The sequence below is a fragment of the Ictidomys tridecemlineatus genome, chromosome 1 (genome assembly GCF_052094955.1).
Source record: "Ictidomys tridecemlineatus isolate mIctTri1 chromosome 1, mIctTri1.hap1, whole genome shotgun sequence".
NCBI lineage: Eukaryota > Metazoa > Chordata > Mammalia > Rodentia > Sciuridae > Ictidomys > Ictidomys tridecemlineatus.
This window is the reverse complement of record NC_135477.1, coordinates 50,000,796-50,017,898: the sequence shown is the minus strand read 5'-3', so window position 1 is coordinate 50,017,898 and position 17,103 is coordinate 50,000,796. Positions and strand designations below refer to the sequence as shown.

The following is a 17,103-nucleotide window of genomic DNA, read 5'->3' as shown; positions in this document are numbered from 1 at the left end:
AAGTCTGCCCTTTTTTGGAGGGGAGTGCAGGGCTGGGTATTGAACCCAAGGCCTTGCAATGCAACATACCTGCTCTACCACTGAGCTATACCACCAGCCCCCAAAGGCTAATGAATTAGTCATAGTTTTAAACTACCTGACACACAACATTTAAGAAACAAGTTTTAACCACACATTATCTCAATTTAGACAGATATGCCCAGTTTCAAATATCAATAATATCTACCTGAACACTAAGCATTCATACAGGAGACAGCAAAACTCATGCTCTATTTGTGGGTTTTCCATCTTTTTATTGATTCCAGTCACTGTTACTAGTATGACCTTTGGCAAATCACTTTAACCCTAGCATATCTCATATGAGAGATTAAAATGGGAAATTAGACTAAATGGTCTCCGAGTATCTCACTGGGTCCAGCTCTAAAAAATGATTAGGCATAAATTAGTAAGGTACTTCCGGTATAACTGGTGTAACAGTGCTTGCTAACACTAGAGGGAGCTACATTCATGTCATCACTGGGGTAGTCTGTGAGATTTCAAGAAAAAGCATCTTTAAATGGACAACTGATTTGCCAGAATGAGAGAAACTCAATATGGAGTGAGGGATCCATACTGTAGATACAGCCATTCACAGGCTCTTATGGATATCAAAGCTCTGCAGACCTCACTTGCATTGACACATTGTTTGGGCTTTAATTTTAATCCCCTGAGAATCAAGCTGGCTTTGAGCTACTCTTAAAGATTTCTTTCCTATTCAGTCTATTTTCTTTCTTAATCAAATTAACAACAACAAAATCAAAGTAATTAATGATATTGTTGGAAATTTCCCAAAGAAGGGAGAGAGAGAAAGAGACTCATATCACACTGAAGCTATGGCCTGGGAAAAAGTTAACTAATTAGGAAAACAGCACAAAAAGAGGAAAATATCTAGGAAAAGAAGGAACTGCCACAGCTCTGCAGCGTGGATGCTGGAGTACTGCTGTGGATAGCCCACTAGGCTCTTTGAAAAGAAGCTCACAGCTGCTGGGCAGTGATGTCACAAATTAGAGGCAATGGGGTCACATGAGTCATTTGGAAAGAAAACCGTCAAATGATGAGATAAGGGAATGAAGCCTGGGGTAGAAAAAATAAAAGAAAAAGCATTTCTAAACCTGAAGCTTATTCTCTCTCCTGTCTCTGAAAAACACCCATGGCCTTGAAAATGTTTGACCTAAACCATTACAGAACAACTGAAATGAACAATCAAAAAGCTCTCCCTTGGAATCAACGGTTTCTCATTGCCCAGGAGAACAATGGTCTGTTAACCTGACAGAAAGGGCATAAATCATGGATATTACAGAATGTAGTCTGTGGGAGAAAGATAAATGCAATCCTGAAGAACCCTTTCTATTTAAATTTCACAGGTTAATGCAACACTCAGAAAAGCATAGCTTCAACAGTCAGAAATGGACCACCTACTTTTTAGGACATGGACTGCTCCTGAGTAAAAACAGACTATACAACAACTTAGGAAAGTGACTTTGTGGGTGAAGGGGAAAGTCTACTAGAAGAAGACAAACAGTTCTTTTTCACTTAAAATAAATGCAATCTCGAACCTGCAGAGGTTAAGTACAGAGTAAAACACTTATTCCTGTGGACCTAATTAGTCAGAATACCCCATCATTCCTTTCTGCTGTCGACTTTGCGGTGCTGGAGATGGAAACCCGGGTCTCAGAAATGCTAGGCAAGCTCTCTTCCACTGAGCTGTGCCCCACAGCCCCTCATTTTTTCTATTTCTATTCTTTTTTTCTTTTTCCTGAAGTGCTGGGCAATGAACCCCAGGGCACTTTACTACTAAGCAGCAGCCCCAGCTCTTTTTTATTTTATTTTGAGACACGGTCCCACTAAGCTGACCAGTCTGATATCAAACTCGAGATTCTCCTGCTTCAGCCTCCCAAGTAGCTGGGATTACAGATGTGTGCCACTGTGCTGGCTCCTCCCTCATTTTTTCTTAAGTCACCAATTTCAAGCACTTAGAAGTACCAAGGCATTAACAGAGTCAAGAGGATTTTCACTTTTTTAGAACATTAAAAAAATTAATAGCCTTTTTAATCAATGGTCCTCATGAAAAGCATGAAAAAAATATATACTTTACTGTTAAAAGGAGAACAACTTGTTTTCCTCTCTTATGTAGGACACCATGCTGAAGGATTTCCAATTCATTCTGCTTCATACTGACCTTTAAAATGTTCCGGCCATCAAATGACTCTCTTTCTTTAAAGATATATTTGCCATCCGCTGTGTAGAGATTGTACCTGCCTTCAGCTGTAAATATTCCAAAGATAATGTTAGAGGAGAAGCTTGGGTTATATATTCTCTTGATTTCTATAGGTACACAGATGCAACTAGCAAATGTTCATGTACTACTTGGAAAGTGGCATAATATGATGGGCAAAACAACAGGTTATAAGTCAAGTGATGGTTTCTAGAGCCAGCTCTGTCACCAACTCATTCAGTACACATTTATTCATTCAACATTCTCCAAATACTCACAATACATACTTAATAACTTTGTAACTAGCTACATTCTTAAGGAAATTATTTCTCCTCCATAGACCTCAGTTCTTCCTTACAGAGTCAGAGGTTGAGATGAAACTGTCTCTCCAAAGGTTCCTTGCCATCTACAAATCCAAGATAAGCTGCATGTAATTTTAAGTGTATAAAACTACACAAAAGTTCACACTCTGGTCAAAACTGATGGCAATGAGGCTTTGGGTTCATTTAAGCACTCCCCTTGAAGGAAAAAGAGTCCTTTAGTTGCAATCAAAGGTATCCTTACAAACATTCTACACAGAATACAGAAAATCTATGACCTTGGCCCAAACAAAGCTATGCTCTAGATTCTTGTGTCAATGTAGACTGATATCCCAAAAGATGTCCTTAAAAAAGAAGAGGAATATCAAAGGGAAGGCAAACAGAAAAAGCAACACATCATTTCATGTCCTTTTCAAATAAAAATTCAATACAGAGAAGAGTACAGGCAAGAGAAAATTCAAAGCATTCTTAAGAATTATTTAACTTTCAGAATATTTTCTGAAATATTAAATCTTTCCTACCTACTGAGAGATCTTCAAAAATTATCATATTTTCACCTTTGAGTGGGTTCTTTTGCTTATTCAGTTGTAGACAATTCCAGGTCAAAACTGATGAAAATTTATCCACAGTTTTAACAACTCCACAAATATAATGCATTTTATCTAGACATACAGGTTACTGTGTAACTATTTCTCTAATGAGAAGTATTCTCCTAACTAAGAATCCCAATCCCAAACATATTTTACAATTAAAAATAAATTTCCTGGGAGACAGAAATGTAGCTCAGTGGTAGAGCACTTGCCTAGCACATGTGAGGCCCTGGATTCAAACCCCATCACCGTTTAAAAAAAAAAAAAAGTTCCCTGTTAAGAAAAAGAGAACATGGGGTAAAATTGGGAGTTCATAACCCACTTCAATCTAATATGATATGTCAAGAGCTTTGTAATGTTGTGAACAACCAATAAAAAAATAAAAAATTTTAAAAAAAAGATACTAGTAAAAAAAAAAAAAACAAGTGAATTTTCTTAAAAAAAAAAAAAAGAAAAAGAGAACATATACAGTTTTAAAAGAACAAGTAAATTAATACCAAATAACTATCAATTAAAAAACAGAAATCATATCTGATGATTGAAATATTTAATGACAAGTTCAAAATCTATAAGTAGCATTAACCATCAGGGAAATTCTAATCCAAACCAAAATGAGGTTATACCCCACAAGGATAGCTATAATTGGAAAACACACACACAGATAATAGCAAGTACTGATAAAGATGTGAAGAAACTGAAATGGTCAGACACTGTTGATGGAAATGTAAAATGGTGTAGTCACTTTGGAAAGTCTGGCACTTTCTTAAAATATTATGCATAGAGTTATCATATGACCCAGGAATTCCATTCCTAGATATATACCCAAGAAAAGTAAAAACAGATGCCCCTACAAAAACCTGCACACAATATTCACAGTAGATTATTTGTAATAGACAAAAAGAATAAACAATACAAATGTTCATCAACTGGTGAACGGATAAAATGTGATACATTCATACAAAAAAATATTATTCAGCAATTAAAAGGAATAAAGTACTAAGACATACTAAAACATGGATAAACATTGAAAACATTATGCTAAGTGAAAGAAACCAGTCACATACTGCATGATTCTATTTACAGGAAATATCTAGAACAGGCAAATCCATCGAGAAAGAGAGTGGACCAGTTGTGCCTAGAATTAGCATTGGGGACAGGATGAAATAAGGAGTGACTGTAAATGGTATTGCCTTGTTGACAGGGTGATGGAATGTTCTAAAACTGATTGTGGTGACGGTTATACGACTCTAACTATGCTAAATACTTACCCCCAGCCCAACTGTGACAACTAAAAAGATCTTCAGACAATCCAAATATCCTCTGGAGGTAAAATCACACCCAGGTGAGAACCATTGGTCTCACTCACACACACACATATATACACACACACATACATTACATACATACACACATATACATATATACATATACACATTTATTTATTTATTTATTTATTTTGCAGTGCTAGAGATCCATTCCAGGACCTCACACATACTAAATAGGTACTCTACCACGAAGCTACATCTCCAGGTTTGAACCTACATTTTTTTATTCATTGAATCTAGCAACCCCATATGTGACTGAAATAAAAGATATGGAAGATAAGCTAGATATGTCACTGCCCATTTCTACTAGGTTCATCAAAACAAGTTAATAGATCTAGAAGTAAAGATACATCAGAGATTCCAGAATGGCCATTCTATTTAAAACTCTAATACCAAAAGGCCTTACTGATCACAACTGTGCTACAGCTCCTTTTTGTTTGTTTTTGTGGAAATGGGGATTGAACTCAGAGATAACTTACCACTGAGCTACATTCCCAGCCCTTTTTATTTTTTATTTTGAGATAAGGTCTCACTAAATTGCTCTGAACTTGCAATTCTCCTATCTCAGCCTTCCTGGTGGAAGAAGTAGAGTGCACTGCCAAGCCTGGCTGTGCTCCAGCTCTGTGAGGACTTACCGTTGGGGTCTTTCCTGAACAGGGTATTCATGACTGTAGCATGCAGTTTCACACTATTCCACTCTTTCACTGTTAGTCCAGAAGCCTGAAAGCGTTCCAGCACTCTATCAACTAATTCCTGCAGCCTGGAGAAATTGAAGGAAGAAGTATAAAATGTTAATAAACTCGACCCATGACTACTAATTAAACAATGTGCAAGAAGCATCTGCTCAACACCAATCACTGCACAAAGCCCCTCATCAGAGGAGAAAGAAGAGGCTGCAGCCCTACTATCATGGAGCTCACTGTCGTGTCAAGCAGACAGACACAGAGACAAACAGTTATAATACACACACACACACACACACACACACACACACACACACACTATGATGAATGCTGAGAAGGCATTCAACTCTACACAGAAGGCCAGGTTTCCACAGGAGGTTGAAACACAGTCTTGAAGGGTCATTAAAGATTCATAGCAAAACCATAGAAGATGGGCACTTGAAGCAGAAGAACTAGCATGTGCACAGACACCAAGACATGCAAAATCACAGCATCTAGAAAACTTCCAATTATTTAATACACCTATAACAGAGGGAGAGAAGAAGGACAATGGAGAGGAGCTGGATACGTAAGCAGTGATCAGACCACAGGAGCCACAGAAGACTTTTAGCAAGGAATGGTGTGATCCATTGTCCCATTTCTGAAAGCTGATTGTGGCACAGTGCAAAGAGGTTTAGGCGGGGAAAAGCAGCAGCACAGGGTCAGTGAGGCAACTGCTTGCTGAGAGAAATAACAGACAGGACGTATGGGCACCATACTAAGCACTGTGCATATGCTGAAACATTCAACCCTCACAAAACTTATTATCCCTTTTTCACTAATGAGGAAGCTACAGCACAAAGAAATTATGAAACTTGGTCAAGGTGACACTAACTACTATGGGACAGATTCAGAATTAGAATATGTGGGGTTCAGGGGTAACTCAGTGGTATAGAATACATGTTTAGATCCTAAGTTTGATCTCCAGCACTGCTGGGAGTGGGAGAAAGGTGGGGAGAGCTGTTCTGCTTCCTTACATAGTTACCTTAATTTTTCTGGTTATAAAAATCATACATGCCAGGCATGGTGGCACATGCCTCTAATCACAGCAATTCAGGAGGCTGAGGCAGAATTGCAAGTTTGAGGCCAGTCTGGATAACTTAGTGAGAGCTTGACTTAAAAAATAAAAAGGTTGCGGATATTAGTTCAGTGGTAGAGCAACTCTGGGTTCAATCTCCACTAGTAGTAGTAGTAATAACAACATTAATAATAATAACAATAAATGTTCATTAAGGAAAATGCAGAAAACCATAAAAAGGAAAACACAACCTCATAAACACAAGTGTTTATGTGTGGTGGTTAAGTTATATAATCAGAAGAACAAATAAGATACACTGGGTTTTAAAGTTTCTAATTGGGCAGGGGATGTAGCTCAGTGGTAGAACACTGGATGTGCCAAGTCCTGGATTCCATCACCAGTACCACAAAAAATACACCAAGTTCCTGATTAACTCACACCACCAGAGAACCATAAAATCTGGACATACTTCTAAACACTCAGCATAAGTCTAGATATAACCATGCACTTCAAAACCTACCTCAATTACAACCACAACAGAATGATGCCTCAACATTTTTTTCTCTATTAGAAAGGAGTAGGTGGAAAGCAAGTCAACTACACAAAACATGAAATAACTGAATAGACTAACTGAAAGATATGAGATTCCAGCTTTGTCTTTCAGAGAATTAGGATTTCTGCCAATTTATTGACTCAGAATTTTTTAAAGGACTAAAGTCCTATAAAACCTGCTGTTTTTAAATAGGAGGAAATGATGCACAGCCAGGCTGTGCTGCTCAAAGTCAGTAACTGAGGAACCAGGATCCACCTCTGGTGACTGGTGAGCTCTGTTATTACCTCACTGTGCTCCATGAAGGTGGGCTCTTTTTTCCACATGCACTACTTTATTACTGCATAAAGATTAATGTGTAATTGACACATCACTGGTGCTCAATAAACAGCTGAATGTGCGAATTCATCAATGCCAAATATTTTGGAGTGCTACTAAAAGAACTTAAGGGTACTTGGGCATAATCATAAATTTGGGGTTGATACTATGGACGCTATATTTGACAACATGTCACTATATTTCTGACAGTATATTCTTTCAATCTTACTTCAATGATCCTTTCCTGATTGACTATGAATAAGTCTTAAAGATTCCTATGCCTCTGCTTCTTTATAAGCAAATTAAAAATAATAGAGTTGCTATGACAATAATTATTCTTAAGCAGCTTTATTCTGTAGGTAGTGATTTGGGCATGAAAACAGATGACAGGTATAAATACACTAAATTTAAGCTCTTCATTTAAGGCTGTAAGTGCCACATAGCACAAGCATCCAGAGTCATCTTTACAGATATGGAATATTCTGCGAATGTTCACTGACTCCCTAAAGTCCAGCCTTTGGTTTGGCTTTTTCCCTTTAATTTAATTCAGTTTTATTTGATTAGTACTTCCTAAATGCCTATTATATACAGCCAATATGTTAGCCACTACAAGAATTTCAAAAAAACTAAGCAAACATAATCTGTTATCAATAAATCTACAGTCTATTAAGATAACAAAAATTTTTGTTTTTATTTTTTATAAGACTATAAAGTAGACTCTGGTAATGAAATAAACAACATAAAATCCTTCCGGTAGGGCTGGGGACATAGCTCAGTTGGTAGAGTGCCTGCCTCACATGCACAAGCCCCTGGGTTCAATCCCCAGCACCAAGTGTATCAAGTATACCCAAATAACATTTGCCTGCTACCCAACATTATATGTGGTTATGTATGCATTCATTCAGAGATGGGGGTCTCACTTTGTTACTCAAGTTGACTTGAAACTGTCCTTTCTCTCACCTTCTCCCTAAGCCTCCTGAGTAGCTAAGACTACAGCCACATGACACTGTACCTGATCCAACATTGTTTTAAATTTTTTTTCCTCTTTCTCTCTCTTCCCACTTTTGAGGGGAACACATGAATGTACAAATAATTTTGTAATCTGCTTTTATTATTTAACACTCTACAGTTAACATTTTTCTAAGATAATATTTAGTTAATCCATAGTATTCTCTATTCTATAGATGTTTTGCAGTTTACTTCCCATCAACCTGAGGGTTTTTTGTTTTGGTTTGGTTTTTGGTTTTTAGTGAAGCTAGGAATAGAACTCAGAGCCCTGTGTATACTAGGTAAGCGTTCTACCACTGAATTAGACTTCCATCTCTGATTTGGACTGCTGCTAATGTTACAGTTTAGATATGAGGTGTCCCCCAAAAGCTCATGTGTGAGACAATGCAAGAATTTCCATAGGTGAATGATTAGATTTTGAGAGGTGTGACCTAATCAGTGGATTAACTGATGGTGCCAGGTCTCTGAGGAGTGAAGAAGGAATGGGGTCAGAAGAGTAAGTAAAGGAATTAGGTTCATCAGACGAAATGTGTGCTATTCTTTTAAAAATAATAATAATAATAATGAAATCAAGTAGGGTAGAAGATGTGAAAACAGGTAAATTGTGAGGGGGAAGAAGGAAAACACTGATGGGTTGGCTGCATGATCTAAGTGAGAAGTGTGGAAACCATTCTTCTAGAGGGGCAAGGGGGTATGGGCTCCAAAGAATAACAGAACAGCCACTGTATTCAGCATCTAAAGTCTAAAAACTGACTAGTAGGTACTGAGTAAAAGGCTTCTAGCTCCTTAAATTCTTAACCTGGTTGTGCCTTACCAAATCCAAGGATGAATCAATAACAGTAGGTCCACCGTCTCAGCTGTTTCCAGGAGAAAATCTGATCTAAATAGCCCCATCCTTTTAAGAGTCAGGTACTTTACATTCAATCATTTTAAGGGACCCTTGCATTTATAATATATGAAAGCATACGCAGGAGATTGACTGTGTGTATTTTTATTATAACATGTTCTGTCCCCCGTGCCTCTTGTACTGAGCTGTGTCTCTTCACACAAAGCAGCATACAAGGCTGAATGAACCTTTAAAAATGGGTCATGTCTTACTTCTCTATCAATTGGCATAGCCTTGCAAAACACCTTGTGCAAGGAAGGCATTTCAGCTTTTAAATTGAATTAAATAAAAGGTAAGTCTTTGGGCTGGGGATGTAGCTCAAGTGGTAGCGCGCTCGCCTGGCATGCGTGCGGCCCGGATTCGATCCTCAGCACCACATACAAACAATGATGTTGTGTCTGCCGAAAACTAAAAAATAAATATTAAAAAAATTCTCTCTCTCTAAAAAAAAAAAAAAAAAAAAAAAAAAAAAGGTAAGTCTTTGAAAATCGTGATTTGGAAGGAGAAATTTACAAATCTTCTTGAAATAATACAAACATGGCTCTGCCTATGAAGAGAAACAGACAATATAAGAGACAAAATAGAAGAATAAAAAGAGCTGGGAATTACTAAAAAAATGTGATTGGTTGATCCCACTAGTAGATTCAGCAGGTATTTCACATTTTTAACTTACAAAGCCTTGACAACAGGAAAATAAAGGGTGGATTCACCTTCTCAGCCCTTAGCTCTCCATTAATATGATGACAAATTAAGTCTGAGCACTGTCTTCAAAAGACATCGAGTTTTCTATAACTCTTATTTTCTTCCAATCTCAAACCAATTATTCTTTGTGCTTGGAGATCTATACCACTCAGGGTTTAACCTCTGAAGCAGAAGGTAAACTTGTCCAATGGAAACAATCAAGGTAATAACTTCATCAATTCTTTCCCAGTGACCACTCTTTTTCTCTCTTGGGAGCCACCAAAAACTGGGTAGACCAAAATTGTGGAGTCTCTGCCACATGTATATTAAAACAGAAGTAAAGTCCTATTTTAGAAAAAAATCACTATTTTGTTCATGTTGAATGAATGGCCACAGCACAGACTTTCGTTTTACAACAGTAAGACTTTAAAGTGCATAGCTGCCTAATAGCACTTATTTTACACACACGCTGCAAAGACGAAATACATATGATTTTGTGTGTGTATGCATGCACATGCACATGCAGTGCTATAAATCAAACCCAGGATCACATGCATGCTAAGTATGCGTTCCACCACTGAGCTACACTTGAGGCCTGATAATATGATTTTAGTGCCAGACAACAGTAAATGCTAATGAAAAATTAAGTTATCGTTTCCCAGAAGCCATGCACTCTAACAATAGTACCAACAAAAGCACCGACAAAAATTAAATAAGTCCCATCACAGAATATATGAAAACAAGTGAACAAAGGTCATTCTAAGTGGCTATGATGTCCTGCTAACAAATTAATAAAGGATAAAAAAGTCAATTATTTTAATACATTTAATTTAAAAGTCAATCAGGGCTGGAATTATGGCTCAGTGGTAGAGTGCTTGCCTTGCATGTGCAAGGCACTGGGTTTGATCCTCAGCACCAAATAAAAAAATAAATAAAGTTTAAAAAAAAAAAAAGAAAAAATGTCAGTCCCAAAGAACTGAAAACAGCATAATCCACAATAGTCAGAAGGTAAAAACAATCTACATGTACACCAAATGATAAATGGGTATAGAAAACATAGTATATCTCCATATAAAGTCTACCTGGGCCTCATTAAAATTAAAAGCACTAAGTTGTTTTTTCCCTCAACTTCCTGGCAAAAGTTATTTTCTCTCTGAACATCCTCATTCTGAGAATGAAAACTGAAAAGCTACTACCTGGCCCAGGTGAGCACCAAGAAAACAGGAATTATGGCATGTTCTCTGGCTAGCACAGCCTCTCCTGGCTTTTGTTTCTATAAATTGTAATGCTTCTATAGAACCCACAGAGAGACACGAGTTGCTTCTGCTTTTCTGAGCAAACTGCATTAAATTCATTTTTCCTTTTTATATCATTTGCTTATTTCTTATGTGGGTGAGTGACCAAACCCAGTCAGTTGGGATTTAGGCAGATATCCTGGCTTGACTGCTGTTAACAAAGAAGGCATTATACAGACACAAAAAGGAGTGAAGTACTGATACATGATACACACGAATCTTAAAAACATCCTGCGGGCTGAGACATAGCTCAGTAGCATGTCTAGCATGCATGAGGCCCTGGGTTTAATACCCAGCACTGAAAAAATATGCTAAAAGAAAGAAGCCAGACACAAAACATCACACATTGTAGGATTCTATTTATAGAAATACCTAGTCTAGGCAAACCTATAGGGACAGACAGACTAGCAGTTGCCAGGAGGCTGAAGGATAGAGAGACATTACATTTAATGAATATGAGATTTCCTTTTGAGGTAATAAAAATGTTCTGGTCCTAGATAGTGATAATGGTTGTAAACTGTACCAAATACCATTAAATCATACACTTTTAAAAAAAATGTCCTTCCATAGTTGTAGATGGACATAATGACTTGATTTTTATTTATATATTTTAATGTGGTGCTAAGGATTGAACCCAGTGCTTCACACATTGCTAGATGAGCACTCTACCACTGAGCTACAACCCCAGCCCTAAATCATACACTTTAAAATGTTTAAAATGGGGCTGGAGCTGTAGCTCAGTGGCAGAGCACTTGCCTAGCATGGGTGAGGCACTGGGTTCAATCCATAGTACTGAATAAAAAATAAGCAAATAAAATAAAGTCATGCTGTCCATCTACAACTACAAATAAATTTTTTAATAAAATCAATGTTTAAAATGATAAATATATGTTATGTAAAATTTTACTACTTAAAAAAAAATGTAGCCAGGCATGGTGGCACACACCTATAATCCCAATGGCTTGGGAGGCTGAGGCAGGAGGATCTCAAGTTCAAGTTTATCTCTAAATAAAATACAAAAGTTTATCTCAAGTTTATCTCTAAATAAAATACAAAATAGGGCTGGGGATGTGGCTTAGTGGTTAAGTGCCCCTGAATTCAATCCCCAGTACAAAAAAACAAAACAAACAAACAAACAAAAAAAAAACATGGGGCACAGAGGCACATGCCTAAAATCCCAGGGACTCAGGAGGGTAAATGCACATCTGCCTCCATGAGCTTAGCAGCTTCCCAAGGCTTTAACATTTTGATAACCTGGTAGAGATAGTAACATATATTTTTTAAACTGCATAATGAAATATGTTAACATTAGGAAGATCTGCTTAACTTAGCAAACCAGAATTTCCCCAAAAGACTGATGTCACAAAATTGTGCATAAATTAAAGATTCAGTCAAAATGGAAGACAGACCAATGAATTTTAATATAACAGAATATGAAATGCTCATTGTTATGGTTTCAGATTCCACACTGCAGCTAACCTTTAAGAAACTATGACTTGTCAAGTTTTATAATAGTATGCAATATCGACAATTATCTAAAAGGCCATTAAGATAACAATCACTTTCCCAACCACATAGCTATGTGAGCTTTTTTTTTTTAAATAAACTTCAATCAAAACAACATATCATTGGGACTGGGGATGTGGCTCAAGCGGTAGCGCGCTCGACTGGCATGCATGGGGCGCTGGGTTCAATCCTCAGCACCACATAAAATAAAATAAAATCAAGATGTTGTGTCCACCGAAAACTAAAAAATAAATATTAAAAAATTCTCTCTCTCTCAAAAAAAAAAAAAGTATCACAATAGACTGAATGCAGAAGCAGATATAAAAACCCGGCTTTCTATTAAAGAGTTATAAAAATGCAAAACCATGTCTGTTTGCTCACATTTTTTAGTTTGAATAATAAAGTAATTTTTCAAGAAAAAAATGAATAAGAAATGATTTTATTATTTTTTAAAGAACATTAAATTTCTCAGTTTTAATTTCTAAGAGGTGAATACTGATAGATACAATTCATAAAAACAAAAACTCTTAGGGTTCTAATAATTGTTAAGAGTTACACAAAAGTTTGACAACCGCAATCTTAGATCATTCACTGTTTCTGTTCACAAATTGAAAAAAAAAAAACTACCCCATTCATAGATCTACAGTACTGGAAGACATTTAGATAGCTATGACTTAAACACAAAGTAAATGATCCAGAACAGATATCAAAATCTCTGGTCAAAATGTTTGGGATTGGGGCTGGGGATGTGGCTCAAGCAGTAGCGCGCTTGCCTGGCATGCGCGCGGCCCAGGTTCGATCCTCAGCACCACATACAAACAAAGATGTTGTGTCTGCCAAAAGCTAAAAAATAAATAAATATTAAAAAAAATGTTTGGGGATATCCTAGTACACAATATGATAGTAAGAAAAAAATATGTGCTCTGTTTTTTAAGGTAGGGTCATTAGCATGCCTTTCAGGCACATGCCAGGTATCCAGGAAAAGAAAAATCTACCATAGAACACACACAAAAAATAGATTCTATTCCCATTTTATACTACTTTCCCCATCTTCCCTCAACTAAACTGAGAAAAGAGATACTTGAGATCATCAATTCAAATGAAGATAGGAGAAAGCAAAAAAACCGATCTCATTGTTTCCTGGTTGCCATGGCTTGAGCAGCAGTGTCCTTCTGTCCTCATGTTCTGCCTCACCTCAGGCAAGCTATGAAGTCGCCAATCATGGACTGACTCTCTGAAACTGTAGTCTATGGAAAAGCCTAGGAGGTGAGAAACAACTAGGCAACCGCCACAAGGAACACCAGCCATTGCAGAAATGGATACTCCAGCCTCAACATTTGTCTTCACCTTATAAGAGATTCTGAGATAGAACCACACAAAAGACAGAATAAGCTGGAAGCTCTGAACCACCAAGAATACCTAGAAATGTGTCCTGAAGGGAGTACAGAATGGGATGAGAAGAAAACCAAGATAGACACATGGACACCAAACAGAGAACTGAAACGAGTACCAGAAAAAGCATGACAGCAGATAAGTCAAGGAAACAGTATTTTAAAAAGGATCTATAGTGACAAATGCTGCCAAGATATTATGGAAGATAAAGACTGGAAGCATCTTTTGGCAACAACAGACATCCTCAGGTTTGGAGATACACAAGGAAGCTTCATGTAGCTGGCTAACGAAAAGCAGAATACAATGATGGATTCTTGGGATTAGGGAGAGAGCATCAACACTTCTGGAAGTACTCAGTTTGTTTGTGAGGAGGGGAGATTTCAATGTAAGAATTTATAAAACAAGAAAAAAAATCAGGTAGAGAATAGAGAGTTACAAACTTCTTTTAAAAAAAAGAAACCAATCTTTAGGTAACACTTAAAAATGGAAAAGGCCCAATTTAAAAGAGAACTGAGTCAGTATATTAAAGGAAATGCTAAACTGAATATAAAATAAAAGGGTATAGCAAAGAAAACTAGTCAAAATCTAAGAGCTAAACTGGAGTTTTTCTGTACTGAATTGAAATGGGGGGCAATGAATGTTACTACAATGATTCAAAGGCTTCAAAATGTCCTAACCTATGAAATGATTGATAACACAAAAGCCCATGATGCTCACTGTGATTTTATCACCAAATTCAGGATGAAGAGGTGCACAGGCTTTAAACTGAGAGATCAAAGTCAGTCCAAAGGATAAGAGAGTGACTCAGTTAAACAAAACTGAAAAATATTTCAGCTTTCAAAATTTCTAATAGGCAAATGCAAAATAAAAATCTGGAATAGAAAATAAATGCTTATAATATGAAGTAATATGAAGATATCATAATTACAAATTAACAAATCAAATGGTTAAAAGATTTAAAATAATGTAATAAAGAACTTATTATGGGTCTGACATATAATAGAGTGATAAATAGTAATTATTAAAATTGGAGGGCTAGGGTTGTGGCTCAGCGGTAGAATGCTGGCCTTTCACGTGTGAGGCACTGGGTTCAATCCTCAACACCACATAAAAATAAATAAACAAAATAAAGATATTGTGTCCATGTATAACTAAAAAAAAAATTTTTTAAAAATTGGAAAATATGCATTTGCATAAATTTTCCAGAAAGGACACAGTGGCAATAGTAAGGGTTTTTCAAGAAGAGAGCAATCTGCCCACATATGTACTAGGTATGGAAAATCAGTTTCATGTGGAGTTGGGAAGCCAGAGTAGATCTACACAAATTCACTAAAAACACTGTCATACTAAGGCACTTTAGCAAAGAGCCATTTGTGGATATATTTGTTTCTGGAACTCAGTGATTTCTTAGAAAATAGAAAGCCTTTGCCCATTATATTTAGTTTTCAATATTAACAACACTAAGTAGAACTTCTGTGTCACAGGGTAGAGCCTTGTTTATACTTCACAGTGTAGGGCTGGGGAAGGACATATTTTGGGTCTGCACTCAAACAGATTAAGGTACATATGTCAGTAAGCTGTTTGTAATTTTGGTTTCAGAAAATTGTGTTTCTGGGCTGGGGATGTGGCTCAAGCGGTAGCGCGCTCGCCTGGCATGCGTGCGGCCCGGGTTCGATCCTCAGCACCACATATCAACAAATACGTTGTGTCCGCCGAGAACTAAAAAATAAATATTAAAAAATTCTCTCTCTCTCTCTCTCTCCTCTCTCACTCTATCTTAAAAAAAAAAAAAAGAAAAAGAAAATTGTGTTTCTTTACCTATACCTACCAATAAATTATAAAGTTTATTTCAAAAAAATTTTTTTTAAAAAGAAAGCAAATAAATTTGGGAGCCTACCTAGATTTTCTCCAGAGGATTTCCGGTTCAATGTGAACCATTTTCTACCCTCCCCTAACTGAAAAGACCACACAAAAACAAACTTCCAATTCAAGGTGGGCTTCTCTGCTCACCAAAGGCCTTGAATCAACTAATATATTGTGATGCCTTTGGAAACAGCTGTGGATGCCTAGGCTAGTCAGAATAGTCTGGATTTCAAACAGAATTCATAGGAAGGACCTATGTGTGATAATAACAAAAATTAACAATAGTAAACATTTTTCAATGTTTTGATAATGTTGATATGCACTAAACACTGTCTTAAACACTTTCTATAGACTAATTTAATCTTAATAATCATGTGATACTAATAAAACTTTCATCCCATTTTGTGCTGGTATTCACTACATCTGCATTGCATCACATCTGAAACGCCCATTCCAAAAGGCCATCCTTCCTGCCTATTATTCTGGAAAAAACAAAGGAAGCCCTGAGTTCCACAAAAATTTGACTTACTACCAACACACACTATTCAAATAACATATAAGATGTTAGCTTACTGAGGAGGAGGAGAAGGAATTGCAATACTCCTAAAAATAGTACATTAGATCCTAAAAAGGAAGAGCCAAAACAAATGAACTTCCAGGGATGCATTTAGGTACCTCTCAATTGAAATAAATAAATATTCCAGAAATATACCTGTTGGAGCCATCTTTCATATGGACTTTGGCATAAAGAACATCCACCATGCCAGGATCATCATTCATGTATTCTATTCCGGCCATCTCTACTTCCAAGGGTTTGCCCCCAGAAATGTCACTGAAAAAAAAATTAGAGTTATAAATGTTTCAGCTAAGAGGGTTATTATATTTTGAAACAGTTAATAAAGTCCAATATTACAATAAAATCTCTCTTTTTTCCTATTGATATTATCTAATTGTCCTTCTACTTTCAAAATAAATGCATACAACTGGAAAACACAGAAAGCATTTCCAGTATCCCCCTATATTTATCCCAATTTCCATTTGTTAGTACTCTTCAAGTGAAAAGGCCAAGGGATGGCAGCTCTGAGTAGCAGAGACATTTACTGTGTTGGCCCATCTCTTAGGGGTGCATCTCTCTCCATGAGTTCTCCAATTTACAAACAATCCTTTACTCATGTAACCATGGGAGTGTGTAAACTGCCATCATATCTCTAGAAGCAGTGCAGCAATATTTATGAAAAGCCTTCAAGAATAGAAAACCTTTGCTAAAGCAATTCCATTTCTAGGAGCCCATTCTAGGAAACATTCTATGAATTCAGCTATAAAATCAACCAGAGCTGATGACCAAAGTTTTCCTTTACAAAAGAATTCCAATAAA

General features: G+C 36.7%; 1 protein-coding gene across 6 annotated transcripts in view; it reads right to left on the bottom strand.

The window, feature by feature from the left end:
- Positions 1–17,103, bottom strand: part of Ascc1 (activating signal cointegrator 1 complex subunit 1) — a 95,152-nt gene that overhangs the window by 33,129 nt on the left and 44,920 nt on the right. For all 6 annotated transcript variants that reach the window (XR_013435483.1, XM_005325931.5, XM_078040746.1 and 3 more), the window contains exons 7-9: positions 16,441–16,560; positions 5,125–5,249; positions 2,219–2,304 (exon numbers count right to left, since the gene is read on the bottom strand). Coding sequence is in view for 5 of the 6 variants with exons in the window: in XM_005325931.5 (XP_005325988.1) it covers positions 2,219–2,304; positions 5,125–5,249; positions 16,441–16,560 (331 nt within the window). In the remaining variant the exon portion in view is untranslated. The remainder of the gene's footprint in view (positions 1–2,218; positions 2,305–5,124; positions 5,250–16,440; positions 16,561–17,103) is intronic.